Here is a 13,551-nt window from a genome sequence, read left to right on the forward strand (position 1 = left end):
CTCCTAACCTCAAGTGATCCAACCACCTTGGCCTCCCAAAGTGCTGGGACGGCAGGTGTGAGCCACCTTCCCCGGCCTATTTTCTTTTATACTTAGTTTTTTTATTCCCAATTCCCAAATTTATTCTAATTCTTCTCCCTCCGCAGGCAACCATTCTAAAATATTTCAAGTGAATCTTCTGTTGGATGTGTTTTAGCTGAATGTGATATCTATAGGCCTACATTTTAATATACTTGATATATTTTATGGTTTTCTCACTCAGCGCTAGGTTTTTGAGATCTAATCACATTGTTAAGGGCATGTTTGTAGACACCATGTTCACATTTTAACATGCATTTTCCCAGTGACGGGCACCAGATTGCCTCCAACTTCCCATCCTCAGGAATAAGGCTGCAATGAGCACCCTGCACAGTGTGAGGCCCGAGTGACAGGCCATGGGAGGGCACTTGTTGGCCATGGGGCGTGCAACATACAGCTCTGAATTTGCTGCTTTCCCGAATAGCCTCAGTAGCTTCGTGGTCTTGGTACTTGTAATTCTCTCACTCTGGAATAATTATCTCCTGGGCTCTTACAGCATTTTCTCCTGCTCATCAGTGAGGTCTTAGCTCAAAATCATTGTCTCAAAGAGGCCTTCCCAGTCTCACAGTTATCCCCACAACCCACCCTCCCCAGGTTACTCTGTCATTTTTACTTACACAGGGTTTCACCCTGTCGCCTAGGCTGGAGTGCAGTGGCATGATCTCGGCTCACTGCACCCTCAACCTCTGGGGTCAAGTGATCCCGCAACCTCAGCCTACCAAGTAGCTGGGCACATTTCACCATGCATGATTTTTGTATTTTTTTGTAGAAATGAGGTTTTGCCATGTTGCGCAGGCTGGTCTCGAACTCCTGGCCTCAAGTGATCCGCCTGTTTCAGCCTCCCAAAGTGCTGGGATTACAGGCCTGAGTGCACCCAGCCACTTTTCACAATTTGAAATGATTTGTGATAGCTTATTTATGATTTGTCTTCTTTTTCTCCATGAGGGCAGAGGTCACTGTCCTGTTCACTAGGTATCTAGCATAACCTTAGCATATGGTAGGTTCTCAACATTATTGAATAAATTAATGTAATAATAAAAAGAAATAGTATTGTGATACCAATCCGTTCCAAATTCTATGGTTAGAAAAGTGAGGAACGTAACTGGCGACACACGTAGGGAATGCTCTTTAAGAGGGACCTGAAGGTCAACTGGATTACCTGGTGATTAGCCCCTTCTGCACTCGGATCTATTCCCCAAGCCTACGCGCTCATATCCACCGCTAATTTTGAGCTGCATTTCCACCGGGCCCCACCCGCCTAGCGGACGGGTGCAAATCCCGGCAAGCCCGCAGGGGGCGCCCAGAGCACGCCGACCGGGGAGAACTAAAACTACATTTCCCAGCATCCCGCGCGCCGCAGACTCACTTCCGGAGACTTCGGGCAAGATGGCAGCGTCCGAGGAGCACGATTCTCCGACCGAAGCGTCCCAGCCCGTGGTAGAAGAGGAGGAAACTAAAACATTTAAAGACCTGGTGAGAATGGGTGATGCCGGCTTCTTTTCTGTATTCTGGTGTCAGGCTCAGGCATACCCCAGTTACCTTAGACCCCAGTCTGATAGTGTACAAAAGCATCTCGGGGCCTAGCTTGGGTTTTCCCCCAGAATTTCAGAGGGCCGGGTTCCGGACTTACTCCGAGTTTGGGTGGTGAGAGGGCTGCTGGGCCCTGAGGACCCCCATTTGCCCTGTTCTCCAGTTTAGTGTGGCAACGTTTGTATGTGTCCAGGAGGTTGTACATATGGGGAATTGGTCTCTATAGTTGGAGCTTTGGAGTCAGATGAACCAACCAGATTTGAATTTTGACCCCGGCTCTTACTATAGACACATTGTTACCTCTCTGTGCTTCTCTTTCCATATCTGTAAATTGGGGGTAGTGAAAGTACTTACCTCTCAGAATTGTTGTGACTATTAAGTGAGATGATACATGTAAAGCACTTGGCCTTGGCCTTGGTGAGTACAAAGTGTTCGTTAAGTCTTGAGCTATTGTCTCATAAGAGTAGGCTCTGAGATGCACAGTAAATACCTTTTAAATCAAGCATAAGGGTTGTACATGATGGTTCTGTCAAAATCAGTTAAATAGGAGGGAGGTAGATGTGTGCTGTTCTTGGCTAAGGTATATTTTTCTGAATTCTAAGGGTGTGACAGATGTATTGTGTGAAGCTTGTGACCAGTTGGGTTGGACAAAACCCACAAAGATCCAGATTGAAGCTATTCCTTTGGCCTTACAAGGTAGGTTGTATGACCTCGTACAGATTTAATATAAAGTTATCTCAATTAGATACCCCTTTTGAAAGCTGTTGCTTGCACACTGCATACTTCAAGTGAAATGAGGATATGGTCACTAAATGTACAAAGTTTGGGTAATGGTATTTGAAAATGGCATTCCACAGTTTTACTGAGCTTACCTTCTGTCTTAATAGCTGAAAGGGTTTGTTCTTTGCCACAGATGCTGACTTTAAGGAAGCCCTGGATTAAAGTATATTAACGACAATCTTGGTAGACTTTATGCATCGATGGGTGTATACTTAGACAGGGAAGAATGCCTGGAACACATATATGTGTCTTGAGGAGTTGAGAGTACTTGCTGTGAGGCATGCTTATCAAATTTGTAGAAGAATGGTTAAAGTGCTGATTGATGGCTAGTGGAACTGAAACCAATAGGATGAACTTTTTTATTTTTGAGACTTTTTTTTTAAGATGAAGTTTTTTTGAGACGGAGTTTCACTCTGTAGCCCAGGCTGAAGTGCAGTGGTGCGATCTTGGCTTACTGCAACCTCCACCTCCTGGGTTCAAGCAACTCTCCCATCTCAGTCTCCCAAGGCTAATTTTGTATTTTTTGTAGAGATGGGGTTTCAGCATGTTGGCCAGGCCGGTCTGGAACTCCTGACTTCAAGTGATCCTCCTGCCCTGGCCTCCCAAAGTGCTGGGATTACAGGCGTGAGCCACCACACCTGGCTGTAATTGGATGGACTTTAACAGGAGTAGAAGTAAAGTCCTGCTCTTAGATTCTTAAAGTACCAACTTTACAGGATTAGAGTAGGTGATAAAAGAGACCCAGAGGTGTTAGTTAACTGAAATCTATTAAGATCTTCAGAGAAAGTGAATGTAATCTTAGCTATTATTATAAGAGGAGTAATGTGGCTAATTATTGTTAGTATTAATATAGCTATTATTGTATTAATTACTATATTAATGATTAATGTAAGCTATCATTATGATTATTATTAGTAATTAATGTATCGATTGTCATTTATAATAATTGAAAAATTTAATGATTTGAAGAACTGTCATGTGGAAAAGGGGTTAGGCTTACTCTGCAAAACTTCATTTGCTCCTTCCATTAATAGTTACTATTTGGTGTAAATGTAATGCACTGGAGGTTAACTGTCTTCTCCAAGAGTCTACATTCTATTAAAGAGATAATTATAAATTTATTACAAGTTGAATGGGGACCTAAGAAAGTTACATTCAGAGTGCACTGAGGGAGAAGAGATTACGTCTAATTGGGATGGATTAGAGAAGATTTATTTCATTTTATTTTTGGCCAGGGAGGTTGGGAGGATATTTGAGCTGAACCTTGAAGACTGAATTTAGAAGGATTTAGACATTCAGATATGAGGGGAGGGGAGGACTTTCTAGGCATAGGGAACAGCATGAAAAAAAGCCAGTCTGGAAAACATGGGCATATATGGAGATTTGCAAGTACTTAACAGAGTGGTGAAAAATTTAGTAAGGTGATTGGGGCCAGATTATGAAGGATTTGAGTGCTGGGTCAAGGAATTTGGTCTTTGTTTCATAGGCAGTGGAGCATTTTGGAGATTAAGGATTTAGATTTGTACTCTTGGAATATTAATCTCATAGCTGTGAAAGATCATTAGAGACAAGAGATTGGAGTCTGGGAAACCAATGTCATTTTAATGATTTTAGCAATAAATAATGGGTACGGTGGTGGTAGAATGAAAAAGAAAAAATGTTAGAAAAAGAATCATGATTATACAACCAGTAAAGTAGAAGGCAAGGAAGGGGTGGAGAAAATGTAAGATTATTGCCCAGTTTCTAGGCTATATGTTTAGGGCACATTATTGGTGTATCACTGATACCAGAAGGGAACAGGGGGAAGAATTCAGGAAAGCTGAATTCAGTTGGGAGTCATTGATTTTGGATATCAATGAGCTAGAGTTGGTAATTGCAGGAAGGGAGTCGGGAAATGTTGCTTAGGGTACAGTTTCAGTTAGACAGGATGGATAAGTTCTGAAGATCTATTGAATAGCACGGTGACTACAGTTAATAATGTTTTGTATATTTGAAAATTGTTAGGAGAGTAGATCTTAAATGTTCTTACCACAAAGATGACAAGGATGTGATGTGACAGATATGTTAATGAGCTTGATTTAATCACTCCACAGAGTATACATATATCAAAACTTTGCATTGTATACCATAAGTGTATTATAACTTTTTGTCAATAAAACTGGGGGACAATAAAATAGGAAAAACATAGACAGTTGGAATTTTGGGATTGGAACTTGATCAAGAGGCCAGAACTGGATATAACCACTATATCCAAACAGTGATTATAACTGAGACTAGAAATGGATTAGATTGGCAAATGAGGCCAGAAGATGACAGAGGAAAATTGGAAGAGTCAATAGATGGTTGAAAATCATGAGAGTATAGGTTCACACAAATTAGGGAAGGGAAAGTGTCTCAAGGAGGGGCTAGTAAACACTTCCAACTTGTATAGAGAAGTTTGGAGGATAAGCACCGTATAAAGGCCGGTGGTGGGAAAGAAATATCAGTGGCCCAGTGCTTCTTTAAAATAGCAAGAAGCGTTCATGGATTTTAACTTTTCTAGTTTGCCCTACAGCATAGGTGAGAAGGAGTCAAAATAGCTGGTAATAATCCTAAAATCATTCTAATTTTTTCAGCCATAAGTTTAAATTTGTTGCAGAAAAGAATAGGGAGGGGTCAGTTGAAGATTCCTAGGAACTGACAGAAATGATCACCATGGAAAATGTCTTTATTCTTATTCTTGGGTTTGTCTCATTCTAATGAGTAGTTTATATATGCTTCATTTGAATCTATAGATTCTGCCTCTAAGCAAACGATTCAAATAATCTAGTGTTTGTTTTTGTCACTGTTGTTATTCAATTAAAATAACTTGTAAATTTTAATTTGGGACTAATGACATTTTCAGTTTCTGCAAAGTTACTTAGCCCGGATTGTCTGCTGTTCTTAAACCTTGTGACAATTCAGAACAGTAGGTAGGGATGATTGTTTTATTAGTGTGGAAATCGAGACTCAGGGGGTTAAGTCCCTTGGCTAAAGTCACATAACTAATTATTGCCAGAGCTGGAATTTGAACATAGAATCTTATAGCTCGAAAAAGTGTGTTACTATCAAGAGATCAAAAATGGTTTGATGGGCATGGTGGTTCATGCTTATAACCCCAGCACTTTGGGAGGCTGAGGTGGGAGTATTGCTTGAGGCCAGGAGTTTGAGACCTGCCTGGGCAACATAGTGAGACACCATCTATTTATGTCGGTTTCAGAGATCACTTAGAGTTGTCCTCAAAGAATTTCAGTTTATTAATGGCTGCGGTATAGCGAGCACTTAATTCAGTGCTAGCAATGTGGCAGGTCTATATGACAAAATTTATTCTGCTCTTATGGAGTTTATGCATTCTGGTCTATTCTCTACAGGTATAAACACTGAAAAGGCTTAGAGATTTCTTCAGAGGGAAACAAAGGAAATGACATAGAAAAATATAGCAGTTTCGCAAACTGAGGGTTGCTCTGAGGGACTCATTAAAAAACTGAAAGCAGTGCAGGCCTCAGCTGTGGGCAGCAAGCGCTGCTTACTGCTTCATGAATCAAGCAACTTTAGCTCTTTTACTTCCCTAAATCTTTCTTATGTACTCCTTTCTTCTGAAATGTTAAGATTTCCCTTGACAAAAAAGGACAAATCCTAGTTCCCCCGCCCTCTGTTCCTGAAGGTGTATTGTGTTATACAGGCGGGGATGGCAGTATCCCCTAGGAGTTGAGTAATAAAAAGGTTCGGGAATCATTTGCTTACACTGACCTTCATTTCTCAGGTAGGTGGATGCTGTTGCAATTCATTGTTACCTGCCCTGCCACTGGAGAACATTAAAATAAGTAGATGAGTGAGACATTTTATTCCTGGATTGTCATTTGTTTCTATAATCTTTAAAAAATCAATCCGTTGTCTGGTTTGACTTGGATTTCACATTTCTGCATATGCTTTTGAGTGGAAAACACTGATGTTAATGAAAAGAAGGCTAAAGAATAGAATTCACTAGAATACACTGTGTATTAGTCCATTTTCATGCTGCTGGTAAAGACATACCTGATACTGGGAAGAAAAAGAGGTTTAATTGAACTTACAGTTCCATTTGTGTCTGGGGAGGCCTCAGAATCATGGCAGGAGACAAAGGCACTTCTTACATGGTGGTGGCAAGAGAAAATGAGAGAGATGCAAAAGCAGAAACCACTGATAAAACCCATCAGATCTCGTAAGACCTTTCCACTACCACTAGAACAGTGTAGGGGAAACTGCCTCTGTGATTCAAATTGTCTCCCACTGGGTTCCTCCTACAACATGTAGAAATTATGGGAGTACAATTCAAGATGAGATTTGGGTGGGGACACAGAGCCAAGCCATATCACACTGTTGTCTGATCTGGCATGGCAGATCCTGGTTTAACTGATTAATGTTTAAGAGATGGATTTTACAAGTCTATTCTACTTGGTCAGTGTCATTGAACACTACTGATCACTCTTCTTGCTTGAAGCTGTCGTCCTCCTTAATTTCAAGACAGCATTTTCCTCTTCTGTCTTCCTAGCTATTCTTTCTCAGTCTCTTCTGATTCCTTTCCCCCTTTGCCTTACAATATTGATTCTGTCTTTATCTTTTTTTCTTACTCTGAAACATTATGTAACATTTCTTATTCAGCTCTCAACCTTAAAGCCTGTCTTAAAGTGAGTCTGTATTAATCAGAATCATCTGTGGAGCTTTTGTTGTTGTTGTTGTTGTTGTTAAACAGAGATTTCTAGGTCCCAGCCAAGACCTACTGAATCAGAATTTCCAGGAGTGGGACTGGGCATATATATATATATATATATATATATATATATATAACACACACACACACACACACACACACACACACACACACACACACACATATGTAAGCCTCATAGATGATTCTGAAGCATCTGCCCCCGAGGGAATACTCATGGCTCCCATGTCTGTTCTAACCCCCACTTTTTTCCTGAGCTCCAAACAAGTACGTCCAACTGGTTTTTAGACATAGCTCTTTGAGTTTATTGCAGGAACCTTAAGTTTCGAGTTCCCTATGTGGAAACCAAAGTCCTTATTTTCCTCACCAGGACTAATTTTTCTTTTGCCTATATCTCAGTTTTTGGCTTTTGAGTGTCCCGCACTAAAAATGTGTGCGTCACTCACATTTCCTTTTGCTAGTTTCTGAATCTTACTGGTTCCTGTGCTCATGCCTGGCCTCAGTTCAGGCCACCATCATATCTCTCCTGAATTACATCCAGTGTCTCAGTTGAGCCCTGGTTTTCCTTGTTCTGGTCATTGAAGTCATTTCAAATTGTAAGTCATGTGTAGATTATGTCAGGGAAAAGGGATTTCTTTATTATAGGATTATTTTCTAGGTAAAGAAGACTTCTCAGCAGTAACATAGTCATAGAACAGGAGCAGCAACTGTGGGGGCCATGATTTAATAGGGAACATCCTCACTGGATGCTGTTGCAGTGCATAGCCACCTCACGGGCTGCAGCCAGCCTGGAGATAGTGCTTTTGACTCAGGAGTTAATTTCCAAGTCTTGTAAATTGTGGCTTGAGTGGTGATAACACACAGTGGTGACCTGTTCTTAAAGAATTCTGTAGAGCATTCTTCCCTCAGAAGCAGCAGTAAATGGCATGCACTGTTAAGTTCCTTGGCTCCTCCTTATGCCATCAGGCCTAGAGTTTATCGTCCTAAAGAGTAATATTGATCGTGGTATTCCCTGTTTAAAATCCTTCAATTCTCTCTTATAGGAAAGCATCAAAACTCTAGCCTCATTCTCCTTTCTCCCTTAACACTTCTGTTTTCCAGCCACATTGCACTTCTCAGCCTAACTATGCACTTCTTAGCCTAACTATGCATGCTATGTTCTGTAAAACCTTAATTCTCTTCCCTCTTACAGGAATATCCTTTCTTCCTTTCTTTGCTTACTTCCAGGTTTAACTCACTCATCACCTCTGTTAGCCTTTTCTAACTCTTCTGGGCAGTAGTTACTCTTTTCCTTGTGTTCTCACTGTAGTTTGTAGGGGCTTATATTAAAACTCTTAACACATTATAATGCATTTGTATGTTTGTCTCACTACTGGGTTTTGAGCTTGTCCAAGAGAGAGACCATGTCTTTTCTGTTTTTAGCCTTTCTCTCTCCCCAGTTTATCAGATATTTATTCAGAGTCTATTTTGTACCCAGCATCGTGTCACTGTAGAAAACACGGAAATAGTGCAGAGAGAATTTCTTGGCTGTTGAATGTTTTCTTTTTCTTCTAGGTCGTGATATCATTGGGCTGGCAGAAACTGGCTCTGGAAAAACAGGTGCCTTTGCTTTGCCCATTCTAAATGCACTGCTGGAGACCCCGCAGCGTTTGTTTGCCCTAGTTCTCACCCCGACTCGGGAGCTGGCCTTTCAGATCTCAGAGCAGTTTGAAGCCCTGGGGTCCTCTATTGGAGTGCAGAGTGGTAAGTGTCTGAGAGGGAAGGGATCCTGCGTTGTAGTTTGTAGGGGCTTATATTACAAGTGAATAATGAGTGTGAAAGGAAAATGGGGTAAAGTGTTACTAGCGTCATTTATTGGCCTAAAGAGCTAATGTTGTATTTTAGCTTTGGGAAGAGTATTAATTGTAAGGGAAGAGCAAATTTAAGTAGAAATCTGGCATTGGCTTTAAAAGATATTCAGTGGACTTTGGAAAAAATTAAGGATCTCGCCTCTATGTTCTTTTTCTCTCTGTAGCTGTAATTGTAGGTGGAATTGATTCAATGTCTCAATCTTTGGCCCTTGCAAAAAAACCACATATAATAATAGGTGAGTAACTGACAGAGGTAAAAGACATTGGCAGTGATGAATTGGAGAAAATCTATCAGTGTTGGATAGAAAGATTTTGTAACCCTGTTAAATTTTTTAATTTCTTAAGTTAAATTTGGTGGAGAGCTGTGCGGTGGGGTAGATTCCTTTATTTATTTATTTTTTGACCTGTTCTAAAACATCACTGTTTCTCCTCAACCTATCTTGGTAGCAACTCCTGGTCGACTGATTGACCACTTGGAAAACACGAAAGGTTTCAACTTGAGAGCTCTCAAATACTTGGTCATGGATGAAGCCGACCGAATACTGAATATGGATTTTGAGACAGAGGTGAGCTCTCAATTTCTTTCCTCCTCTTAGAGCATCTCAGGGTTCCTGTTTCAAAATTTGGTTCAATGCCCACTTGTTTTATGTAGAACATTGCATCAGTATCAGTTTTATTCTTGATAATCTTCAAGTTGCATTTACTGAGCACCCTCTTATCTTTAGAATATAGTCTGACTCTGACTCCAGAAACGGGAAATATCAAAACCAGATTTTCTTTTCCATTTCATTTAATTTAGACCTTGACATACACCCTGAAATATCTTCATTTTTTTTGATGACCCTCTACTCCCAGCTTACTTAGTTGATTAATACTGACTTTTCTGTTAGATTAGCTCCAGCCTACTAATTTATACTATTCGTTTCTCAGAAAGGTATTTTTTGTAGTGTCTGGTAGGGCATCAGATAGTAAATATTCAGTAAACCTTAGTTGAATATAATTGAATTTTCGAGTCTGAAATCCTCACAGTGATACATTTGGTTTGTTAGTGTCTACGTCCTTCACTACCTGGAGGATTTTCTGGTCTTCCAGTCTGAATGTTACATTGGCATCTTTTCCCCTTTGTGCCTTAGGTTGACAAGATCCTCAAAGTGATTCCTCGAGATCGGAAAACATTCCTCTTCTCTGCCACCATGACCAAGAAGGTGAAATTTGCTAGGACTTTTGTTTCTTCTTTATGAGAATTGATACATAAAGTAAGCAGTAACAACAATAATAACAATAAGTAAAAATAAATTGCTTTAGTCTGTTTTCACACTGCTATAAAGAACTGTCTGAGAGTAGGTAATTTATACAGAAAAGAGATTTAATTGACTCACAGTTCCACATGGCTGGGGAGACCTCAGGAAGCTTACAGTTATGGCAGAAGACAAAGGGGAAGCAAGGCACATCTTACATGGCGGCAGGAGGTGGGGGCAGTGCCACACTTTAAAACCATCAGAAATTGTGAGAACTCGCTATCATGAGAACAGCATGGGGAAAATCCGCCTCCACGGTCCAATCACCTTCCACCAGGTCCCTCCTGTGACACGTGGGGATTGCAGTTCGACCTGAGATTTGGGTGGGAACACAGAGCCAAACCATATCATAAATAAAGATTGTTTAGGCATCAGCATGCTATTCTGGATTTTCTTCCTTCAGGTGCAAAAACTTCAGCGAGCAGCTCTGAAGAATCCTGTGAAATGTGCTGTTTCCTCTAAATACCAGACAGTTGAAAAATTACAGCAATATTATATTTTTATTCCCTCTAAATTCAAGGTAAAGTGTTTACTTTGATCATTCCTGCCTCTCCCTCTTCTTTTCACCAAAGCATCTGAAAACGTGTCTACTCTTGATTAGCTAAGAGCTGCAATGCAGATTGGCGTCCCGTCTGTTTGCTTTAGAGTGCATCTCATGCTTATATTATCACTGATAAGCCAGACATTCCAGGAATTCACAACACATTAAACCACAATATTGAAGTCGTGATGTAATCATATAATTCCTTCCCATCCCCATCCTTGGGGTAATTTTTTCTCTGTCTGCTTATTATATAGCTTTTATTTAGGATGAAGCCCCTGGTTTTGTGCTTTGATATAATGACTTCTCCTGTTTGCTCAGTATAGATCTCCTGCTTGCCTTTAGGTTGTGTGGGGAATACATGGTTCACAGAGATGGTAATGCTGGTTAAGGATTGCAAAGCTGGCAGCTGGGGGTCTGGATAATTGAGAAACAACTATAGGCTTAGTCTTTTACCTATGTGTATGCCAGGTCTCTAATCCTTTCTCCCAGGTTCAATTACATTTATTGTTTTGGGTTTGTAACTTAGGATACCTACCTGGTTTATATTCTAAATGAATTGGCTGGAAACTCCTTTATGATATTCTGCAGCACCTGTAACAATACCCAGAGAACAGCTTTGCTACTGCGAAATCTTGGATTCACTGCCATCCCCCTCCATGGACAGATGAGTCAGGTAAGGATTCTTCATCATCATCAGCCATGCACTGGTGGCGCGAGTGAGATAAACCTCCTAACAGTAGATTTGTACAGTAAGGACATAGGGCACCAATGCCTGTTTCCATAATTGTTGTAATTATGGGCTTCGAAGTATTGCCCTAGATCCTTGCTTTCTTCTTTCAGGGTGGCAGGAGGCTTCCATTAGAATATTTCATATGTGGCTGTCTGGTTTGCAAGCTGTTGAGTTGATTTATTCAGCCCTAGTGATAATAATGACCTGGTCTCTTAAAACATTAATAAATTATTTCCCAGTTACCTGTCTTTCATTTCAAACTACCCTTTTTTTGTATCATATTTTTTGTTGAGTCTTACTTATTTTTGTTGCTTCCGTATTTCTGTTTTGTCCCATGAAGCCCCATTCAAAACTTAGGGGGGAAAAAAACTTTTAAAAAATGTATGTCTCTTTGTTCTTGTGTTTGTCTGTTTTGTGTTTTGTATTCCAAAACGTACATTAAGTTGTCCAACATTTCTTTTTCATTACCTCAGAGTAAGCGCCTAGGATCCCTTAATAAGTTTAAGGCCAAAGCCCGTTCCATTCTTCTAGCAACTGACGTTGCCAGCCGAGGTTTGGACATACCTCATGTAGATGTAGTTGTCAACTTTGACATTCCTACCCATTCCAAGGTGAGTCCTGTTGCTAACTTGACTTTCTAGTCCTAAAGTGTATTTCTTAATGGAATGTCTTCTGTCTTTTCTTAGTTACAGCAGTTTTTTGTTCCTGATTAAGTATCAAAAAACAAGAAAGCCCTTAATTTGTTCATTCTCATCACCTCGCTCAGGCCTGTGCATGTAACATTAGTACATATGAAGGAGGTAGCCAAGGAGAGGTATTAGATCCTTATAGTCAGTATGTGTACCACTGATCTAGGTCACTCTTGTTTCTTGAGAATGACAGCCTGTAGTTCTTAGTGTATTGCAAAGTCTCTTAGCCTTGGCACTGTGAATATTTTAAACTATCGGATTCTTTGTTGTGGGGGTTGTTCTTTGAGTTGAAGGATTCCAAGCAGTATTCCTGGCCTCTACCCACTAAATGGCAGCATCACACACTCTTCCACTTGTTTTAATCAGAAATATTTCCAGATATTACCAGTGTCCCTTGAGGATGACAGAATCACCCCTGGATGAGAACTGATGTGTCTCTTGTCTTTGTATTTTACTGCTATAGACAAGGTGCTATCTCATTTGATTTTCATGACAACTCTAATTTGGGCATGTATTTTTATTCCTGTTCAATAGATGGAAACAGAGGTTCAGAGAGGTTATGTGATTTGCAGGTAATTGTGTAACTGGCAGGTGACAGACCAGAGCTATAACCCAGGTCTGCCTTGAGATCCAGTGCTGCCTCTTAAAATTACCATGTAGCCTGTGACCATGTAGATACGCTTTGTAGATTTATCTTTCTGTAAAAGAAGGGAAAGCATAGGATCAATTTTGTGCTGCAAAGAGAATAAAAAAGATGAAGTAGATTTGTCTCAACAAATTGCCTAGGCCATTTATTTTCTCCATGTTACAACATGAATCTATTTTCTTTCAAAGGTTTTGCAGCAAGACTTTGCATAGGTAGGTTTTTGTTTTTGTTTTTGTTTTACTTATAATCCATATAACTTGAATTTACCGTTTTTATTTTAGGATTACATCCATCGAGTAGGTCGTACAGCTAGAGCTGGGCGCTCCGGAAAGGCTATTACTTTTGTCACACAGTAAGTCAATCATCTTTAGGGGCAGAGCAATGTAGAGAAAAGGCAGAACTTTTGAGCCACTGGCTGGGAACCTAACGCTGTCATTTACTACACTAATCACTTTCATACTGAAAACCAGGAAGAAGGAGTTGAAAGATGGGAATAATAATACCTACCTATCAGGGTTTTGGTGAAAATTGGAGATAATATATGTAAAAGATCTAGTATAGTGTAATGGTACCTAGAGCTGGAGAGCAATTGCCTTTCTGTCAACTCAGAAAGCATTAGAATAACTATTTCTGATTTTTTTTTTTTAAGGAACAAATTTTTTTTTCTTTTTTTTTTTTTT

At 40.1% G+C, this 13,551-nt stretch overlaps 1 protein-coding gene across 2 annotated transcripts in view; it reads left to right on the forward strand.

Moving 5' to 3' along the window:
• Positions 1-1,369: 1,369 nt before the first annotated feature.
• DDX47 (DEAD-box helicase 47) overlaps positions 1,370-13,551 on the forward strand; it is a 16,427-nt gene continuing 4,245 nt past the window's right edge. For both annotated transcript variants that reach the window (XR_001825062.2, XM_017528089.1), the window contains exons 1-10: positions 1,370-1,551; positions 2,211-2,304; positions 8,669-8,857; positions 9,129-9,200; positions 9,412-9,530; positions 10,098-10,169; positions 10,666-10,782; positions 11,333-11,479; positions 12,010-12,147; positions 13,153-13,223. Coding sequence is in view for 1 of the 2 variants with exons in the window: in XM_017528089.1 (XP_017383578.1) it covers positions 1,465-1,551; positions 2,211-2,304; positions 8,669-8,857; positions 9,129-9,200; positions 9,412-9,530; positions 10,098-10,169; positions 10,666-10,782; positions 11,333-11,479; positions 12,010-12,147; positions 13,153-13,223 (1,106 nt within the window). In the remaining variant the exon portion in view is untranslated. The remainder of the gene's footprint in view (positions 1,552-2,210; positions 2,305-8,668; positions 8,858-9,128; positions 9,201-9,411; positions 9,531-10,097; positions 10,170-10,665; positions 10,783-11,332; positions 11,480-12,009; positions 12,148-13,152; positions 13,224-13,551) is intronic.

Source organism: Cebus imitator, unplaced genomic scaffold, assembly GCF_001604975.1.
Source record: "Cebus imitator isolate Cc_AM_T3 unplaced genomic scaffold, Cebus_imitator-1.0 Scaffold2, whole genome shotgun sequence".
In the NCBI taxonomy this organism is placed as follows: Eukaryota; Metazoa; Chordata; class Mammalia; order Primates; family Cebidae; genus Cebus; species Cebus imitator.